Genomic DNA, 22,083 nt, shown 5'->3' with positions numbered 1-22,083 from the left:
ACTCGGGTACGTGAGGTCGCTAATCCCCAACAGCTCGCCTCGTTATTATTATTATTATTATGTACTGAGTAACAATCCCAAATGTTCATTGCAGTAGCTAATTGTGCATTATAACAGGAGATGGTGATCTTAATTATACTATTACTTAATCGGCAGTTGAACTCGTATTACACACGACCAATACTTACCTAATGGTTCGCACTTAATCGCATTAAATTGAGCCTGTGAGCCATGTCATTGTTGCACCCGGACTAACACATGTGTTTAATACCGTATAAGATCTCCATTCGTAAGTAGGTATGTATGTTATTTTATTACAAAGATATACAAGAAGATCCATCGTAGTTGATCTGACTAATCAGTCTTATTGCAAAGAGGTAAGATCTACCAATGATCAGTCAAGTGTTACCTACCACAACAGGATTCAGTAGTGACAAACAAAACGTTATTGTGTCGTTCAATAATGCGGTCCATTAGTCGGCGGCGGCTGAGTGCCGCGCGCCGCCGCCGCCGTTCGTTACCGAGATGAGGCGCGGCGGTATCGCCTTTCAATTGATGTGCAGTGTGCATTCATGAGGCGATTGTACCGCGGGTTAGATGCCATAAACGCGTAATAAATGAATGGCGCCTTACAGTAGCAGGGAATGAGTAAGTAAATATAGTCATAGGTAGCCTAATAGGTAGGTTACCTATGTGTCTTCGCTATTTACTCGATATGTTTGTGAAGCTCAAATTTTTTTAACTGACTGTACAGTTAATAATGAAGGGATCATCGTTTTGTTTTTTATGTAAGTAGTAGTTCCTTGATATCTGGATCACGCTTGTACTTATTTGGAATAGGTAGTTATTTGTTCAACAAGGGTCAGAGAGAAGTTACCCCTTATATGAAATGCGAAAGAAAAATTCTAAAATTCAGAAAAAAAAAATTGGTGCCAAGTGAAGAAGGAGAGTTATGATAAACGATTGTAACCTTCACTACGTCGGTTCCTGAAATGTTAAGGCAGAATTAGGGATCCCAAGTTTTGTTTTTAACAAAAACGAACAAGAACAGTTAACATACTGTATTCTATAAGCTAAGGCACATACAAGTCTATACTGTTAAACAAGAACGGTTTTTCATTGACATACTCCCGCTCCTCCACACAGGCGTCCAACCAATCCTCGGATACCACCAACCCTCGTCCGATTCTCTCCGCGCGCGTAACATCTGTCTTATCTGAACCCCGCGGCAGAACTACATGTGTTAAAGTAGCGTTGTGGGGTTCTACGATGCTGGCTCCGTACATTCGGGCGACGATGGTGTTGGTGGTGGGGGTGGGGAAGTGGAGGGCGCAGTTGCGGAGGAAGGAGAAGGGGTGCTGGTCGCCGAAGAGGACGCGGTCCAGTTGCAGCATCTCCGTGCGGGTCAGGTGGACCTCGGGCTCCTGGGGACCACAAAACGGATAGCGTTCAGAATCATTACCAAAGTCTCGCAGGCCAATTCGAATTGTGCGTCTCGCCCGCGTAAAAGATGTACGGATAAGTATACAGCCTGTTTTTCATTGCATAGTAGGAGAGTAATATTCGAAATTTCGAACTTGAACTTTTTGACGTCATTAGTTTAATAGGAATTTGTGACAGACTGCATCATCATCCATTACCTTTCTAGCGTTTTTCCGGCTTATGCCACATTTTTACATAATTAGCCGATTATAGTTTATAGTTCACGCATATTACGCCAAAATATACAGAATTTATTCAGAAGTATCTCCGAAGCGGTCATATCGATGACACATGTTCGTGCTCCTGCTGGCCGTCAGCAAGTGTCTACGACAGGAGTGTCTGATGATGTCGTCACTCACCTCGTCCACTTTCATGAAGCACCGTCGCAGCGTCTCCTCGTCGGTGGCGTCCACGTAACTCTCCCCGAAGCGGTCATATCGGTGGCAAATGTTCGTGCTCCTACTGGCCGTCAGCAAGTGTCTGCGACAGGAGTGTCTGATGATGTCGTCACTCACCTCGTCCACTTTCATGAAGCACCATCGCAGTGTCTCCTCGTCGGTGGCGTCCACGTAACTATCGCCGAAGCGGTCATATCGGTGGCAAATGTTCGTGCTCCTACTGGCCGTCAGCAAGTGTCTACGACAGGAGTGTCTGATGATGTCGTCACTCACCTCGTCCACTTTCATGAAGCACCGTCGCAGTGTCTCCTCGTCGGTGGCGTCCACGTAACTATCGCCGAAGCGGTCATATCGGTGGCACATGTTCGTGCTCCTACTGGCCGTCAGCAAGTGTCAACGACAGGAGTGTCTGATGATGTCGTCACTCACCTCGTCCACTTTCATGAAGCACCGTCGCAGTGTCTCCTCGTCGGTGGCGTCCACGTAACTATCGCCGAAGCGGTCATATCGGTGGCAAATGTTCGTGCTCCTACTGGCCGTCAGCAAGTGTCTACGACAGGAGTGTCTGATGATGTCCTCACTCACCTCGTCCACTTTCATGAAGCACCGTCGCAGCGTCTTCCTCATCGGTGGCGTCCTCATAACTATCCCCGAAGCGGTCATATCGGTGACACATGTTCGTGCTCCTACTGGCCGTCAGCAAATGTAATGGCTACAGGAGTGTCTGATGATGTCCTCACTCACCTCGTCCACTTTCATGAAAAACCGGCGCAGCGTCTCCTCATCGGTGGCGTCCACGTAACTATCTCCGAAGCGGTCATATCGGTGGCACATGTTGAGCTTTGTGCTCCTGCTGGCCGTCAGCAAGTGTCTACGACAGGAGTGTCTGATGATGTCCTCACTCACCTCGTCCACTTTCATGAAGCACCGGCGCAGCGTCTCCTCGTCGGTGGCGTCCACGTAACTATCTCCGAAGCGGTCATATCGGTGGCACATGTTCGTGCTCCTACTGGCCGTCAGCAAGTGTAATGGCTATAGGAGTGTCTGATGATGTCGTCACTCACCTGGTCCACTTTCATGAAGCACCGTCGCAGCGTCTCCTCGTCGGTGGCGTCCACGTAACTATCTCCGAAGCGGTCATATCGGTGGCACATGTTCGTGCTCCTACTGGCCGTCAGCAAGTGTAATGGCTATAGGAGTGTCTGATGATGTCGTCACTCACCTGGTCCACTTTCATGAAGCACCGTCGCAGCGTCTCCTCGTCGGTGGCGTCCACGTAACTATCTCCGAAGCGGTCATATCGGTGGCACATGTTCGTGCTCCTACTGGCCGTCAGCAAGTGTCTACGACAGGAGTGTCTGATGATGTCGTCACTCACCTCGTCCACTTTCATGAAGCACCGTCGCAGCGTCTCCTCATTGGTGGCATCCACATAACTATCGCCGAAGCGGTCATATCGGTGACACATGTTCGTGCTCCTACTGGCCGTCAGCAAGTGTAATGGCTACAGGAGTGTCTGATGATGTCCTCATCACTCACCTCGTCCACTTTCATGAAGCACCGGCGCAGCGTCTCCTCATCGGTGGCGTCCACGTAACTATCCCCGAAGCGGTCATATCGGTGGCACATGTTGAGCTTCGTGCTCCTGCTGGCCGTCAGCAAGTCCAGCGGCGTCAGCTCCGCGGGAACATCTGACGGTTGAAGCGAGCGGAGCCAGGCGGCGGAGGCTATGTCGACGTCGCGCGCCTGCGCGGAGTGCGCGCGGAACACCCTCCGGCCCGCCACGCAGCACCATGTCGAAGGACCTGCCAGGACAATCCATATATATGCTTAAAAAAGACCAAACAATTAGGCGACACTTTTAGCACCTTTTTTATAACCTATATATAGACGTATGTAGTTAGTCTTAGCCTATAGGTACTTAGGATAATAAACGTATAAAAAACTTTTATTGTAAGTAATGTGATAAGTATGAGTAATAACTGACCTACGTTCTCGACGTGTCGGCCGCCATGAGACCGCACCATACGCACGAGGTCGGCCTTACTGCTGGCCTCGTCGCCCGACACCACGCAGATCTCGCGCCCTCTCAACGCCGCCGACACCACCTACACACGAGATACCACGTTCTAACCTTTACTACTTTTATTCAAACAAAATAAAGTGTTACATATTCAGCAAGCCTTGTAATATAGACTTTATGATTATTGTATTAAGGTGGCAAATGAAACCTCGACGTCCTGTATAGGTTGCGTGCGGAACTGCGCGGGAACCTCCAGCGCGCGCGCCGTGCGCTTGCGGCGCGGCGCGGCGGCGCCGGTCTCCAGTGCCTCCTCGGCCACCGGCCGCTTGCTGAGCTTCACCACCGACCCGTCCTGACACAACAACGAATACAATATGGAAGGAATCAAACCATATTAGAAAAAGATACACTAATGTTCGTGGGATATATTAAAGAAATCAAATAGGTACAAATCACACCTTGACCAGTGCGTTGAACTCGACGAGCGGCATGGCGTCCGTGGTGGGCTTATCGTCGCGCACGGCGGTGACGCGCGGGAATCGTAGCGTGTGTGACGTGCCGAAGTCCGTGCTGCGGATTAGCTCTGTGGCGCGCACCTAGCACACGAACAATCAAGTCAATGAAGTGTTAAATATAAAAATAGGATCATTAAAATAACATTTCTATAATCTACAAGTTCTACAACGCGTGGTTTGCGATATTTCGGCTAACTGAATTTTTATTACGATTTCGATTTGAAACTCCTTGTTAGTTTGACTACATGTTTTTTTTATTCAATCAGAATATACTAATAATTATATTTACGAATAATCCGTTAAAGGTGCGACCACACCGCTGCTCAAAATACGCTGCCGGTGCGGAATCGCAGTGACGATCGAGCCGTAAACTTTACGATGTTAATAGGAGAGCATGTGACAAAAACGTGACATTTATGACGCGTCACTGCGATTCGCACCGTCGGCGCACCTCAGCGGTGTGGAGAGCATGCGATAAAAACGGTACGCTTACGGTGCGTCACTGCGATTCCGTACCGTCTCCGTTTTGAAGCAGCGGTGTGGTCGCACCTCAAATATGTATTTAAAAATAAATAACCCACTTACTTGTAAAATGATGGAATGTTCTGGCATGACCCAGAAGTCGGGTTTCTCCTTGTTGAAGACGAGGCAGGCGGGCGGCGGCGCGTGTCTCCTCGACACCCAGTGGCGCTCCAGCGTCGCACACAACGTCTCCCGCTGCTCGAACGTGAGCCCCGTGGCCACGCGACCCACCACCACCCAGCGGTGGGGGCACCCTGGAACACCACGGTACGTTACAACAGTGTCTCAGCGTACTGTTTCATGTGCCTCCCATTTATTTGTATTTGTAACGATAATCGATATGACATCAGCAAACATGACCGTTTGGTATTTTGTTACAAGTAGTAGATCGTTAATGTATAAAACAAAAAGTAGCGGCCCTAAGACACTGCCTTGAGGTACCCCTCTCGTATTAACTTCAAAATCTGATCTGTACTGTGCCAGTTCATTCAGCTACTTAAACTTATAATTTTTCGACGCATTGGCTCCGATTGTATAGATAGCTTTCAATTCAATCTAATGTTTTTCCTCTAATGCCATAATGTTCGCATTTTTTCAAAAGCATCGAATGATTAACGAGGTCGGTTGCCTTTGAAATGTCAAAGAATATTACAGCTACAGGGGTTCTTTCTCAAACATGTAAAAACGGCTGTCGGCGGAGCTTTTGGATCTAAGTTGATAAATATAAATGTTTGTAATATGGAATAAGACATAAAAAGGGTCAAAGGGCCGTGAATACAGAAGCACTAGAGTTAGTCCAAGAAAAGTCTGCAGCGATTTTGATAGCCCACGCAGTGGAAGTGTAATTTTAAACGTCAAACTTCTATGAAATTATGAAGTATAAATAACACTTGCACTGCGTGGGCTATCAAAATCGCTGCAGACTTTTCTTGGTCTAAGTCTAAGTATAGTATATTCATAAACACGTATTGGTGTGGGTAGGTTTTTAAAAATAATAAATCAGTCTATATCCAGCTGTTTTTGTGTGTACTTCATGGTGGCAGCGGTGGGAAGGCTCAGAGGTGAGGAGGGTTGTAGACGGTTCAATGAGCTGACCGCGAGTTAAAGGTTAAAACATACCAGGCGCGCCGTCCGCGCAGGCCACGTGGAAGCTGCGCGCGCGGCCGCGGCGCTTGTCGCTCGCTTCCTCTGCGCCGACCACCACTAGATCCAGTTCGACCATCGTGCCTTCCGTGTACTGCGTACACAAACATACATACCTACATGTGATGTCTTCGTAGATAGTTTTAATTAAATATTGAGGTAGTGCGTAGTAAGTAGTAAAACATTTTATTTAACACTGTACAATAACAAAGAGGGATTGCATAAAATGTAAACATTGTAAACTTTTTAAGTAACTTAAGCTGAGAGAGATACAATACAAAATGATACAACTAAAGATTTGTACATGATGTTCTTGATGAGTTGATGACACGACGGCACGAAGCGACGGCATGACGGATATGATTAAAAGTTAGCTGATTTGCTATTCGTACTGGTTGCATCTTATGGGAGCCAACCCCAAGAATGAGAAACGGAGGGCTGATCTGTATATCAACAAACTGTTCCATAAGTATGCTATCATAAGATTTAGTAAGTAAGCTTTAGTAGAGGTATGTTATAGTTACCTCAGGTTTGACCTTATACCAGCCGGCATTGCGGCGGTTGGCCAGGTAGTATGAATCCAGGTCTTTCACCACGATACCTTCTTCTTGGTCTTCGATCGCTCTGTTTAGCGCCTCCAGGATCTCCGAACTGTCAGGTCAAACTAAACGTTTATTGTTTACTTTTATGTAACTAGCTGGGATAAACCCTAACTCTAAGTAAAAAATCGGACAAGTGCGAGTTGCGAGTCGGACTCGCCCACCGAGGGTTCCGTACTTTTTAGTATTTGTTGTTATAGCGGCAGCAGAAATACATCATCTGTGAAAATTTCAACTGTCTATCACGGTTCGTGAGATACAGCCTGGTGACAGACGGACGGACGGACGGACAGCGGAGTCTTAGTAATAGGGTCCCGTTTTACCCTTTGGGTACGGAACCCTTAAAAAGATAAGTTTCTCGATTCTACGAGGGGGAATCAAAAAGAAATTAGAAACGCTATGATATCATGGAATTACAGGTATCCTGTTATTTTTTACTTTTAGGCAACCTCTTTATTAGTTTATCTGCATATTCAGTATTAAAAAATCTGGCATCTTCGTCCATAAAAAAAAAGAATCACAATTTCAGGTACCAATTTTCCTTTTTTTTTTTAGTTTATCGCTAGTACCTACAGCCAATTTATAGGAGATTTTTAAGAATCAAAGAATGTGAAGTAATTGCAAAAGACATACTCTTAATTACGCAATACGCAACTCTTTAATTCAAGCACAAGATTCTGCGCAGCATTCTTGGGAAACTGCATGGTCTGAGGCCCAAAATCATCTTAAAATTAGGTATTTTATTTAATTGCGTTTTTCTTAAAAAGATTCTTTTGATTTTTATTGAACAATGTTTGATAGGCCTTATTTTGTATTTTCATATTTATTTTTGTGGTATGTTTCCATTATTTTTTCTGAATTGAACAAATAAATGTGTGAAGACCTAAAATTACTTACCTAAAATGACTTTAACATTGAAAGGACATCCTAGCCAGTAAATTAAAATTTACAAGCATATTATTAAATACTAATTCATTCTTAAAAACCCAAGTTTTAATTTAAGTACCAATTTTTATGACTTCTTCACCAAACATTTTGAGAAACTCGTTCCTGAATGCTCACAAAAACTTGCCTGAATTTACTGATATTAAGACATCACCTACCCTACTGTCATTGTTTATCGATAACATAAAAAGTAATTAATTTATTTATGTCTTATGCAATTTATTACCAAAAAGTGATGAATCATGATGACCAATAATCAAAACGTATCATTATGTGTTTAGCTGATATCAATTCTAAAGACTTTTTGATGTACCCTCGTATGGTGGATCTTCATAGCGAAATAAAGTTAAAACAGATATACTAAATTAAAAAAGATCGGGCAAGTGCGAGTCGGACTCGCGCACGAAGGGTTCCGTACCATATAAAAAAAAAAACAAAAAAAAAGCAAAAAAAAAACGGTCACCCATCCAAGTACTGACCACTCCCGACGTTGCTTAACTTTGGTCAAAAATCACGTTTGTTGTATGGGAGCCCCATTTAAATCTTTATTTTATTCTGTTTTTAGTATTTGTTGTTATAGCGGCAACAGAAATACATCATCTGTGAAAATTTCAACTGTCTAGCTATCACGGTTCGTGAGATACAGCCTGGTGACAGACGGACGGACGGACGGACGAACAGCGAAGTCTTAGTAATAGGGTCCCGTTTTACCCTTTGGGTACGGAACCCTAAAAACCGGCCAATTGCGCGTCGGGCTTGCGCACGAAGGGTTCTGTAACATTACGAAAAAAACGGCAAAAAAATCACGTTTGTTGTATGGGAGCCCCACTTAAATATTTATTTTATTCTGTTTTTAGTACCTATATGTTGTGATAGCGGCAACAGAAATACATCAACATTGTGAAAATGTCAACTGCCTAGCTATCACGGTTCATGAGATATAGCCTGGTGACAGACAGACGGACAGCGGAGTCTTAGTAATAGGGTCCCGTTTTTACCCTTTGGATACGGAACCCTAAAAAGACTGAACTACTTACAGGTCAGTGACTGGTCGGCGCTTGCTCCGCAGCAACACTCCTGGCACGTCTGTTATGATGGAGTCCAGTATAGCCAGTCGTTCCCGTAGAGGAGCCCCGCCTGCGTCGGCCGGGCCCGGGCCCGCTAGGTTCCGCCCGTTGTAGTGGAGCACGTCGAAGGCGCAGAAGCACGGTTGGAAGGCGGAGTTTACGGTTATCTTCTTCACGTCGAAGGACATGCCTGTTCATGTTATTATTATAAATAAATATTTTGAAAATTCTGTCACTGATTACGCCATGGATGGAACACAGAATATTTTGTACCAAACGCTCTCACTTTGGCTTTACCTTTTAATATTCAATATGAACTAATTTGAACGTTTATTGCTTTTGATTACGATTAGGTATATTTGAGCTCATAGTCCTAAACGGTCGGCTTAAAAAATTTCAACATTGTAAACCACTCTACAACAGAATCTTTTTCAACAACAAAGCCACTTAGGAAATTGGTAGTGGACTTGATAGATGCTAAATGTAACGCATACTGACCTTTGTTCTAACCCGCCGCACCGGCCTGTTAGAATAAGCCCTATATTGTTGTTGCGAAGATCCGTCTGTTGATTCAAAAATCTTATTGCAACGACATATCAATGGTAAATTAAGGGTATTGCTGAGAAAGTATTACGTCACCTTTGCTCCCGAAGAGCTGGCGCTGCTTGTGCCAGCCCATCATCTCGCCGTCCAGCACCACACTTGTAACTCCCGGCGCGAGCCCGGCGCGTAGTTGAGGAGTGAGCAGGCCGCTGTCGTCGCCGGTGCCGTAGTGTTGGCCGTACGAGTGGCCCTTGCGGGAGAAGTACTCGAACACGCCGTCTTGCATGTGGATCTACCATATTTAATTAGAATTACTTTAAAACCTCCTAAAATAATGCATGTAGTTACCGAAAAAATCAGAATTGTCAAAATAATAAGAATTGGGTTGGATTGAACAATTGGGGGGCCCCTGATTGACCCTATTCTGTCGAGATCAAAAGCTTCTTAAAAACCTACAAGGCTAGAGTATCTACAAGGCAAGTGATATTTTCCGACCTGAAACCGCTCGCCATCGAACTTATCCTCCACAATGTAAGATGCAGGTGGTAACCGCAACACGCGCGTCACGTCGAGGCGCTCTGACAACATGGGGCTGACGGCGCAGAAAACTTGCACGCCGAGCTCTAGAGGACGCGCCGAGCCTGGCTCCAGCTCCGAACAGGTCTATCAAACAAAACAACTATTTAAGGCTAAGGCCTATGACTAGAAGTTGAGGCACAAATATAGCGTAAGCATAACATGGATTATGATATCGGATACATTTTCTCCAGGGAATCCTCCTATACGAGGGCGGGGGTGAAACAGGGAATTAAAGTTAGTAGGAGAGAAGAGTCCTTATTTGAACGAAGCACATAAAAAGTAAGCAAGGAGAAACTTCGCCTCCTTATGTTGTGTCAGAAAATTTAATGACATGTTACTTAAAATCCTAAACTGTCAAAAGATTAACGTGTGGGGTACTTCAAAGAAAATGATCTCAGGTTTTTAAAGGGTTGATAAACTTTGACACCCCGTAAATTGTAAGAGCTTGAAGACCTACATAAAGTGCTCGAAGCGAGTAGGCTACAAATAATAATACTAACCTTAAGCAGGTTGCTACAAGAGTCATAGTACTCTGGCGCGTCAGGGTGCATGGCGGCGAGGATCCTCGCGTGGCCTATCCGAAGGCGTAGGTCCTTCAGCACTATACGTAGGAACCACTTCAGTTGGTCGGCGCTCAGTTGACGGAACACTGTGCCAAAGGCCTCGTCCAGTACTCCTGCACACGAGACAACAATGTTTACCATGAGGAACTATAATGTAGGTACCTACCTAAATATTAACATGAATATTTGTTTTTATAACCTAGACACTAAATGACCGTTTGATCTGCCATTTTTAGTACAAATGACAAAATTGATACAAAAAAGGCCGATTGGGCCAAAAACTTAATGTACAAAAGGGGTACTAAATGAATTTTTCTGGCGAAAAGAAAATTTGCCAGTGAATTCACTAACTGAAAACCAGCGATACAATGAAGGCAGATAGATGAATATATCTTATTTCGGTGCTGCATTGATTGAGCAACTATGTCGCGACTGTAGGTATACCTACTCATCATTCTCTTGCCCTTGTCCCATTCACTTGGGGTCGGCGCAGCATGGCTTTCTCTTCCATACCTCTCTGTCACCCGTCATCTCATCATTCACTTGCGTTTGTTTCACATTATCTCTCACACAGTCCATCCACCTTTTCGTCGGTTTTCCTTTCCTCGTACTTCCCTCCACATTCATTCGTAATACCTTTCTCGTCACATGATGTTCGTCCCCCCACATCACATGCCCGTACCACGCTAGGCGATTTGCCCTTATTTTTTCTGTTATGGGTGGGCTTTCAGGCTTCCTCTTATATACTCACTCCTTATCCTATCCATTCTCGTCACGCCACACATCCAACTTATCGTTCTCATCTCCGCTACATGCAATTTCTTTTCATCCGTCACCTTTAAGGCCCAAAACTCTCATCTATACATGACGAGAGGTCTTTATGATTGATTTATAAATTTTACCCTTCAACCGAAGAAGCATTCGGGCGTCGCAAATGGTTCCCATGACCTATCGTCATTTCATCCATCCTGTGCTAATCCGGTTTTTCACGTCACGGTCAATAGCGCAATCGCACTGTACGAGCGAACCGAGGTACTTAAAGTCGGAGCAGACCGGCAATGCAACGCCGTCGAGTTCTGTGGCAGCAAAACTGAAGAGGCCGCCAAAATCGTAGAACATGTATTCTGTTTTAGATCTGCTGATCTTCAGGCCAACATTCTCTAACTTTTCCCGTCATTTCTCAAGGCTGCTCTGCACCTCGAGTTTGTTTTCACCAACAAACACAATGTCATCGGCAAACAGCATACACCAGGGTGCCTCCTCCTGTATGTCCGACCGACGACAGAGCGACCATAACAATGAAGTATAATGGTACCTAGTAATATATCGAGCTTCGCTGTTTGTTTTAGTTACTCACTTGCCTTCTCCCCGACCTGCGCGTTAGCTATCTTATCCAGCACCTCGTTGGCATTCTTCACGGTGAGCGAACCGGGCTGGCGCGCGAGGCGGTTCACTAGCACCAGGCAGGCAACCCCGACCAGATTAGTGACTGTTGTCTACTCACTTGCCTTCTCCCCGACCTGCGCGTTAGCGATCTCGTCTAGCACCTCGTTGGCGTCCTTCACGGTGAGCGAGCCGGGCTGGCGCGCGACGCGGTTCACTAGCACCAGGCAGGCAACCCCGACCAGATTAGTGACTGTTGTCTACTCACTCGCCTTCCCCCCGACCTGAGCGTTAGCGATCTTGTCCAGCACCTCGTTGGCGTCCTTCACGGTGAGCGAGCCGGGCTGGCGCGCAAAGCGGTTCTTCAGAACGAAGTAAGCCACGCCGGCGAGATCGCTGTCCTGTAATAAAAGCAATAAATAATATCTGTACCGGATGTCTGTTTTTCCAATGGATATCGCAGTTATATATGTATGTATGTATTTTCATACATTATTAGGCCTTGAGGTGAGGTGGTAGGAGAATGTCGGCTAACCTGTGAGTTGCCGACGAAGCGATAACTCGTCAAGTCGTCAGGCGTAGCGCATCAGGGGAAGCCGGCGGCAGAGCCAGCACTCTGACTAGAGTGGACCCTAAAGAGGTTTCCTCGAGGTGGTAGGAGGAACAGGCCCTAGTCCGGGTGAGGTAATGTCGGCTAACCTGTGCGTTGCCGACGGAGCGGTAGCTCGTCAGGCGTAGCGCATCAGCGGAAGTTGGCGGCAGAGCCAGCACTCTGACTAGAGTGGATCCTAAAGAGGTTTCCTTGAGGTGGTAGGCGCCTCGCTCGCGGTCCAGCGCTGGAAGTAGAAGGCGCATCACGGGGAACAAGCTACAGTTCTGTAACAAATGTTTGTAAATAAGAAATTACATCTGACGACCGGTCTGGCCTAGTGGGTAATATAGTGACCCTGCCTGTGAAGCCGACGGTCCTGGGTTCGAATCCCGGTAAGGGCATTTATTTGTGTGATGAACACAAATATTTGTTCCTGAGTCATGGGTGTTTTCTATGTATATAAGTAAGTATGTATTTATCTATATAAATAAGTATGTATAGTCGCCTAGCAGCCATAGTACAAGCTTTGCTTAGTTTGGTTGGTTTAGGGCTAGGTTGATCTGTGTAAAATGTCCCCAGATATTTAGCGAACAACGAACAAAAATTTGCGGTCCGATATCAATGATTGATATTACGAGCCCCGATGCAAATTAGTTCGTCTAGTTCCACACAATAATTTTGTTTATTCTAATAAATTTTACACATGAACATAAAATGACCCAGTAATGGGAACCATAATAGTAATAAACGTTACTATTACTATTATGGTTCCCATCATTAATCTAGTTTATTTTGATCGTATAGTAAAATTGCATGAGACTTTTATTCCTGAAAAAATGTACTTTTCAAAAACGTTGTCCAAATCATATTGTCCTCTCCTACAGCACTGCTGCATGCATGGGCTCGAAACAAAATTGCCAGAACATTAGCAGAGCTGTATTGCTTTCCCTAGTTATAGCCCTTTTCACATCTGTTATATTCCTACCCGTCAAATAAAAAATCGTTTTTTTTTTTCTTTGTAGCCAAAAGCGCCGGTTGAAGAATCTGCCTAGCGGGTCGCTGGCAGTGAACGTGTTAATGTTCAGTATATAGGGAGCGTGCAAGAACTGTAGACGGGAGCACTGAAGCACCCTAATATTCATTGGCGCGAGGCATTATGTCAAGTTTCCATTTTTAGATTTAATTAGCCACTCGATAGCAGACCCTAATATATATATACTGCGAGAAAAGAGGCAGCGTAGCAGCACCGCGGCACCTGCTTAGAAGCGTGAATTATTTTCGCTTTCGATTCAGGTGACAAGATGGCAGACCCCCCAACACGCAGCAGTCTCTGTACCTTTTTCCCGGTGAGCCTTGCAGCCTCCAGCCTGAACTCGTCAAAGAAAGCCGTCAGTATCTTGTCCTGCTCCGGCCGTTCTTTCTTCTTCTTATGCAGACGCTCAAGCAAGTCGCAGAGCTTCGCGAACGGCATGTCTTCGGCGGGGACCGCCTCGGCCTCGGCCTCGGGCGCCGGCGCCACAGGACCAGACATCGTGGAACTCGTCTGCAAATTTATTAAAGCTTAGGGCAATTTGTGCCATGTTAGAACACAACACAAATACAATAAGTATTTACTTACCTAATTGACGGGAAACAAAATATTAGCTGGTTTGTTAGTGCACACCGTTGTATGGGGACCTTGCACTTTGAGACTATGCACTGAAACTTGGCACAGTTGATTGTTAGCTGGTCTTGAGCAGATACAGACTGGGAGACGTCGAGAGCCACCTCTCATTTAGAGGGGGGGGAGGGGGGAAGTTCGACGCTGCGGCGCTTCACTTGGAGCAACATTTCTCTAAAACTATACCTATTAGTGCATTTAATATATCACTTTCGGATAAATTGAGGACGAGGAATCTATTTTTAAAACAAAAACAATGCACTTTCTAACAAAAAAAAAAAGTAGAAAAGACTAAAAAACGTATTTTTGATTTTTTTATAATCTCCAAATTTTTTTGAAAGTGTAGGAGGAATCTGAAAACAAAAAATAGAGTTATTTACGTAAAACAAAAAAAAATCGATTGTAGAATAAATTATAAGTAACTTTCCCACCTTAATAATACTTTGCATTGAAATCACTCTGACCCACGCTTAATATTATTTTTTATCTTCCATTTATCAACAGATTTGTATAATAAACTATATTTTTTTTAAACGTAATAAAAAAGATGCTGTTATTCTTTATTAACTTAAAATATTTTTTGTTCTTGGTTTGGATGGTATGGTCACGTCCAAAGGCGTTCAGAAGACCATGTGGTGAAGCTTGCCCTAAAACTGCCAACCACCACACGCAACTCAGGCAGACCACCTACCACCTGGTGGACGACGGTTGAAAAAGACCTAAAAGAAGCTCATTCAAATAAAGACGTAGCGCAAGACCGCGCTAGATGGAAATTGAGGACAAGGAAGGCCGATCCCAAGTAAATGGGAACAGGTCTAGCAGGAAGAAGAAGATTTTTTGTTCTTGGTTGGAATTAGTAATAAGCAGGGGCGTATTTACCCTAGGGCCAAGGGGGCCATGGCCCGGGGCGGCAGGCCGCAGGGGGGCGGCAAAGCCGCCCCCTTGCTGCTTTTTCTTGGCGCCTTTTATAATCAAACTTAGCTATATTTTTTATTATATTTTAATTGACATTTAAATTAATAAACAAACGAACGCTTCAAACCCCACCAATTGCTAAAAATATCTACCAACAAGTCCCTAAATTAAGCAACATTTTCGTTCAAGAAGTACAGGGTGCCCAAATAAGAGGTATACACTTTATTTTTGAAATTTTATTCTATAAAACATAAAAAATATTAAGTATTCCTTGTTAAATATAATATGTAGGGTCAGCAATTACACATGGAAAATAATGTCAGACAAATGTCCACCTCTAGCAGCATGGCAGATGCGAACCCTTTTCATCGCGTTTTTCATCACTTTTTCACACATTTCTGGCGTTATCTCAGCGACAGTGTTTCGAATATTTTGTTTTAATTGCTGAAGGTTCGTTGGCCTATTAGCATAGACACGTCCCTTTAGATAGCCCCACAGAAAAAAGTCAGGAGCTGTTAAATCAGGCGATCTTGGGGGCCAGTCAATGTCACCGTTTCTCGAAATTAATCCACCGGGAAACGTTATTTTTAATGTTTCTATTGTGGCTCGTGGCGCGTGACACGTGTCCCCGTCTTGTAAACGCTCCATAACAAATTTTCCGTATCTACACAAAGTAATTTTCATGCAACAACTGTCATATTTGCCGCCAAAACAAAATGGCGGCAAAAAAAATTGTATACCTCCAAGTTGGCCACCCTGTATTAGTACGGCGCAGTGCCGGATTTACCACTAGGCTGAGTAGGCTGAAGCCTAGGGCGGCAGATTTTAGGGGGCGGCAAATTTGTGTCAAAAAAATATTTTATTTGCTGTTCAGATAGGGTCGACCAGAATTTTGTCGCTCCCCTATTTATTTGTAAAATTTAAATAACAAGCCTTGTCGATTTTGCCGCCCTCTGTCATGTCAAGACCCTTTATATTGAGACAGACAGACGGCCGGACGGACAACAAAGTGATCTTATATGGGTTCCGTTTTTTTCCTTTTGAAGTACGGAACCCTAAAAATTTACCTACTATTTTCTCAAAAAAATTTCGCGCTCGCTACGCTCGCGTTTTCACTTACGTACCTAACATTATTTGTGACCCCATCTGACTATATACATACGGGCGGTTCTTGTGTTTTCGTGGTATTGAATCTCACTAAATTGTTCCGATCCCATGCCGAAACTCAGTACAGATAGAGTGCTCTCGATATCTGATACAAATACAATACTTTTCATGACTTTCCAGCACCACAGAATGAGGGATAATGGTACGGCCTGTGTAATACGCATCCCTACTACTGTCGTCTGCAAAGCAATGATTATCATTGATATGCAGCAATGACAGCACAGAACCTAGTGCAACGCCAGCGGTAATGTCCACACTATCGGAGCAGCTTCCGTCTACTATACGGCTCATGTGCGTCTACCGGAAAAAAGCTAGCGATCCATTTGTATAACATAGTCCCTCGAGCACACTCGATGCCAGACCCGACCGAACTCCTTAGCTATATCCAGCCTGACTGCCAATGTCTCACCTTGATTCTCAATGGCCAAAACCCAGCAGTACCCACCGGTCACCGATCAGATCAGGCAAATATAACGAGGTCGCATCGTCATTGAGTGACAAAAACGGCCCATATAAATCTGTATCTAGAATAGTGACATTAGTGACGTCACCTTTCTGCACTCAAAAGAATAAAAAATTATCTACGTTCCACTATCAGCGAAGAGCGCCTGAATAGCTTAGCTCTTCTTAATATAGAAGCTGAGCTGACAAACGTTTTAAATTACGACAGCGTTATTGATGATTTTGTCAACCAATTTGTACATGGGAAAACAATCTAAATGCCTATGTGAGTAAATGGTAAATGTTTAGTTTTTTTTTATTTCACACCCCAAAGGTACTTGTTGCAGGTTTTTTTTTTCTTAAATAAAATACTTTATCGTCACTGATGAAGGGGGGCGGCAAATCAAAATGGCCCGGGGCGCCAAATTTGTAAATACGCCTCTGGTAATAAGTAGTTAATGAACAATGTTTTGTTATACCCTTCCAGGGTCCATTATGTAACCTATATGTAACACACTGGTATGCAAATAAAGGTCTTATGTCTTATGTCATAAGTGTAGCTTTACGACTGTATCTTTTCTTTTCAGATTCCTGCTACACTTTAAAAAAAATTGGTGATTATAAAAAAAAAACAAAAATACGTTTTTTAGTCTTTTCAACTTTATTCTTTTTTTTTATGTTAGAAAGTGCATTGTTTTTGTTCTAAAAATAGATTCCTCATCCTCAATTTATCCGAAAATGATATATTACATGCCCTAATAGGTATAGTTTTAGAGAAATGTTGCTCCAAGTGAAGCGCCGCAGCGTCGAACTTACCCCCTCCCCCCACTAAATGGGAGGTGGCTCTCGACGGCTACCGGTCTGTATCTGCTCATGACCAGCTAAGAATCAACTGTGCCAAGTTTCAGCGCATAGTCACAAAATGCAAGGTGTCGTGCACTCACAAACCAGCTATATTAAGACTATTGCTCGATACGATAATTTTATTATTGAACGTTACAAAGCAACTTATGTGCTTGAATATGGAGACCTCCAAAACACGCGTCGCGCAAATGAATAAGAATACGTAAGTTCAACCCTTTAATTTGTTTAACTTTGAGCATTGAGGTGAGGTGAGGTACCTACTTAGTAGGGATTGCAATCCGGTCCGGCGGATCCGGTAATCCGGTCGGATCCGGCACTTTTTTGGAGCTACCGGATCCGGTTAAAATCACCGGATCCGGACCGGATCCGGGAAAATAGAAAAAAAAACCGCACACAGCACCCACTGTGCGTTTTAGGGGAGATAAAGGCGACGGATGGAAGAAAGAAGTTAAACAGAATAAAAAACGAATGAAAAAGTCAAGATTTAGTAAAATAAGAAGATATTTAATATGACGATGATTGAGAACGGAAGAGGATTTCCTCTTCTTTCATGTTGGTGGCACGATACGATGATTACTTAAATATGTACTTAGAAGTAAAAATTCAAGGATGGAGATGTCATGGAAGGCATTTATTTGTAACGACCGGTCTGGCCTAGTGGGTAGTGACCATTCAGTGACCCTACCTATGAAGCCGATGGTCCTGGGTTAGAATCCCGGTAAGGGCATTTGTGTGATGAACACAGATATTTGTTCCTGAGTCATGGGTGTTTTCTATGTATATAAGCATGTATTCATCAATATACTATAGGTACGTATATATATCGTCGGCTAGTAGTATATACTACCTAGCTAGCTAGTACCCATAGTACAAGCTTTGCTTGGTTTGGGGCTACGAGTAGGTCGATCTGTATAACATTGTCCCCAAATATTTATTCTTGAATTACTTATTTATTTGTGATTTAGGCTATAAAACTATTTTCACGGATAAAAATTAAAGCAAGATAATATTGGAGCGCATTTCATATAATTTTGGTTAAAAGTAAAATATCTTGTTACTATAATGGATGTCAGCGTTACAAATAATTCCACCAAAGAACAGTTTCGAAAACTTGTCCTTTCAAGGAGTTCCGATTCCCATCCCATAATTATCCCATTAACTTCAAATATTTGTTTTATCAATACATTTGTAACCTTTGTTTCTCATATAACGCATAAAACTTGAAAAATATGTCATTTCATTAACTTTAATAATTTTAATATCCTTATACCTAACCGGATCCGGTCCGGTCGCATCCGGCCGGATTGAGGCCAAAATCCTCTTTTTACAGTTTTTATATTTATTGTCTAATTGCCTTTTGAATGTTACGCAATTTATTTATTTTAGTCTTTACTTTTATCTGCCATCGGCTTTCTTAGCCATAATCAGACTGTATGTATCTATGTATACATTTCTTTTTCGAGGTGGTGGTCCATTGACTTGACCACCATTCCTTTTATGTGAAGAGAGAGGGTGGACTAGGAAATGTTGGGCTGTTTCAGGTGACGGTGCAGCCCTACCTAACCCGTCTACCTCCACTCTGCACTAGCGCCACCTTTTTGTTCTTTCTCTTTCTGTTTTTTTATAATTTTACATTTTTGATGAATAAATGTTGTGTCAGTTTTAGGTCATGTACAGTACGGACTTTAATTGTTGAGCCATTTAGGGTATACTTTACATTGGACATTTCATACCGTTAGTATTGACAACTAAATTAGCTAGAAACTTAGATGGGTCAACATCTGTGATCGTGGGATCGTACCTACTCGTACATAGATAAAATCAAAATATAACGATATAATAAAATTTATTCAATAACAAGATGCTTAAACAGGTACTGTCTCGCCACATGCGGCGCATGGTCTTTATACAGCAGGTACAGGTTGTATGCGGCCTCCATCCTTAGGTCAATGGAGCCGTGCGTGGCGCAGCGCGCCGCCGGGGGCGCCTCCAGGGCCCTCTCATAGTACTCGATCGCCAGGTTGTTAATACTTAACATGTGGTACGCGCGCCCGATGTTGTATAGCGCCTCCTGGTCGCACTTCCTCATGTGCTGATACGTTATCAAGTACGACATCCCTTGCAGAATCAAATTATGGTGCTTATCCATGGTTCGCTGCGCCGCCATGATGAGCATCGTGATCCCGATGAGAAACGCAGAGATCGGCTCGCGCCGCTGATCGTTGTATTCCAGGAAATACTTCAATGCTACAATATAGCGGCCCGATGTCAGAAAGTTGTTGCCTAAGAATAAGTTTTTAACAATATTCGAGTCTTTTTGAAACAGCCTCGCTAAAAATTTCATATGTGTGTTTTCGTCAATGGAGTTGATGACTAGATTGAGGATGTTCCAGGAGCGCACGCTCGGGCTCTTGACGCAGAAGTCGCGGATGAAGGAGAAGGCGTTGTGGTGGTCGTGGTTGAGCAGGCAGGCCTGCAGGCAGTAGAACTCGATCTGCGGCCGCTGCGGCGCCAGCGCCTTCGACACCAGCGACCCGAACGTTAGCCGCTGCATCGCGCAGTACTGCTTGTGCTCGCGAGCTATCTCCAGCAGCTCCAAGAAAAAGTTCCATTCTTCCTGGGGCGTAAATTTAAAAGTATCATCCTCATCGAAATGAATGTCATCTTCGTTATAAGGATTTTCTCCACGCACTGTTCTGAATTCTTGAATAAGATCAACGCCTCCTCTCATTTTGCGCGCAATTTTGAGCTCCTCCTCGTGTCTAAACCTCACGAAGGTTTTTGATAATAAAGCTTCCCCTACTTGTAGGTATTTGAGCATCCGACCGTACTTTTTGAGGGCGCAGCAATGCTCGTAAAGCAGACTGGCGCTGACGACGTACTTGTAGTCCTGCTGCAGGATGTCCAGGGCCTCGTCGACGCGGCCCTGGCTCTCCAGGATGACGAACACGCGCCGGCGCGCCTCAGCGTGCTGCGGCGCGTGCTGCAACACTTTATAGTAAGAATCTATTGCCTCATTTTGTCTTCCCAAATTGTACAAACACTCGGCGTGTTTGAGCCACACTGCCCCAAGATCAAAGCTGGGGTTCTGAACAAGAGGTTCCAGAAGTTTGAGAGCCAGGTGGTGAAGTCCAACAGAAGACAGAGCTTCTTCTATGTCCATGTACAAATCGCCAGCTTTCTCCACATTGTTGGTCAGGAAGTCTGCAAGCAATGTCTCCACAAGATTAGTGGCTCCGAGATGGATGAAGCACACAAGTAACTTGCTTTTCAAATCAATAGGCAGACTGTTTGGTAAAGTGCAATTCAAATAGTTTGTTTGCTCCTCAAGCATGTGATAAGCATTCTCTATGGTTTGTATTTCTGCTTCTATCTCAACTCCTGCATTTGCAACAAACACTTCTATGCAAGTCTGGTATTGCTTCTGGGAAATGAGAAGCTCTAGGAAAATGTTAGTGTCCTCCATGGAGAAGAGATTAGCACACTTGTTGTATGCTGCCGTCATGACTACTAGAGCATTCTCCAACTCGTTGTTGTTGTGATACAGAGTGGCAGCCATCTTGGCATATTTCATGATAGTTTCTCCTTCAGTGGGGGGCATGGATGTTGCAATTTTGTGGTAGCATTTGACACGAGACAAGCAGAGAGTATGTACAGGATACTTTGCTTCTTCAAGAGAGATGAATAATTCCAATCTTTTCATATGATTAGCCAGATTGTGAGGATCAGCTTTTATAGCCTGAGTGTAGCAGAGCATCTCCTGTTTCACGTCATTCCGCTGTTTAGACAGAGCTGCCAGTCTAAGCCACTCAGTGGCGTCAGACGGGCTCAAGTGGGCGGCCAGTAATGAAAACTGCATAGACTTGTCCGGATCATTCTCATATATCTGTGCCAGCGTCTGGTAGGGTTCAGGCGCATTAGGGACCTGTTTGATGATCTCATGGCACATCTTTTCAGCTGTCTCTTTGTCGCCGCGCACGAAGCGCAGGTTGGCCTCGCCCATGAGGCCGAGCAGCGCGGGGGTGAGGCGCGTGCCCTTGCGGCGGCGCACGAGCGCGCGGCCCGCCGCCTGCGCCGGCTGCTCCGGGCTGCGCGCCCCCGCCTCCTCCTCGTCGTCGTGCTCGTACCACTCGCTCGAGTACTCCGCGAACGACATCTCCCCGCTAAGAAACTTATTGGTCAATTCATTCTCTAAATCCATTTTGTCAGCGAACGGTCCCGGTTTCGTATGATCCATTTTGAATATTCAATAAATAACGAGTAATTATGGTTAGCTAAGTCTGTTAATAAGTTTATTCTTTAGGACAACATGAGCCACTTACTTCGACAACCCCTCGCTAGTCACTACTGCGGTACCAACATCCAACATGTGTGTATGGTTATTTTCTGTTTGAATTGTTCATTAAATTGAAAATTCTTCTCTTCTTCCTATTTTCGCAAACAAGAATCAAATATTTACAAGTTCATGAATTTCACCGCACGCATGATTTGTTGACAAATCGCAAATCGTGCACATGACATTTCTTAATATTTGACGTAACAGAGCCGTATTAGCCGTAGGTATTAGCCGTAGAATGTATGAGCTCCCCTACATTTCATGACTCTTCTCTTTCCGCACAGACTCTATTCTATTCTCTAAAATTGCAATTTGCCCGATATGAATAATAAACCAATCTTTTTAC

At 44.2% G+C, this 22,083-nt stretch overlaps 2 protein-coding genes across 2 annotated transcripts; both read right to left on the bottom strand.

Annotated features, from left to right (window-relative positions):
- Positions 1 to 1,055: 1,055 nt before the first annotated feature.
- Positions 1,056 to 3,034, bottom strand: LOC134789608 (DNA ligase 4-like). The gene is made up of 3 exons (XM_063760178.1): positions 2,945 to 3,034; positions 2,787 to 2,912; positions 1,056 to 1,424 (listed from the first exon to the last, which is right to left on the bottom strand). Exons 1-3 carry the CDS (start codon positions 3,032 to 3,034, stop codon positions 1,074 to 1,076), a joined length of 567 nt encoding a protein of 188 aa, XP_063616248.1. The 3' UTR covers positions 1,056 to 1,073.
- Positions 3,035 to 3,368: 334 nt separating this feature from the next.
- LOC134789607 (DNA ligase 4-like) lies at positions 3,369 to 21,906 on the bottom strand. The gene is made up of 14 exons (XM_063760177.1): positions 20,205 to 21,906; positions 12,462 to 12,638; positions 12,031 to 12,163; positions 10,317 to 10,492; positions 9,733 to 9,900; positions 9,334 to 9,529; positions 8,665 to 8,884; positions 6,608 to 6,734; positions 6,060 to 6,177; positions 5,004 to 5,194; positions 4,362 to 4,499; positions 4,112 to 4,255; positions 3,868 to 3,988; positions 3,369 to 3,685 (listed from the first exon to the last, which is right to left on the bottom strand). The coding sequence occupies exons 1-14, from the start codon at positions 21,636 to 21,638 to the stop codon at positions 3,369 to 3,371; spliced, it is 3,660 nt and encodes a 1,219-aa protein (XP_063616247.1). The 5' UTR covers positions 21,639 to 21,906.
- Positions 21,907 to 22,083: the final 177 nt, after the last annotated feature.

The sequence above is a fragment of the Cydia splendana genome, chromosome 4 (genome assembly GCF_910591565.1).
Source record: "Cydia splendana chromosome 4, ilCydSple1.2, whole genome shotgun sequence".
Taxonomy (NCBI): domain Eukaryota; kingdom Metazoa; phylum Arthropoda; class Insecta; order Lepidoptera; family Tortricidae; genus Cydia; species Cydia splendana.
The sequence above is the reverse complement of the archived record's forward strand: the minus strand, read 5'-3'. Positions and strand labels throughout refer to the sequence as shown.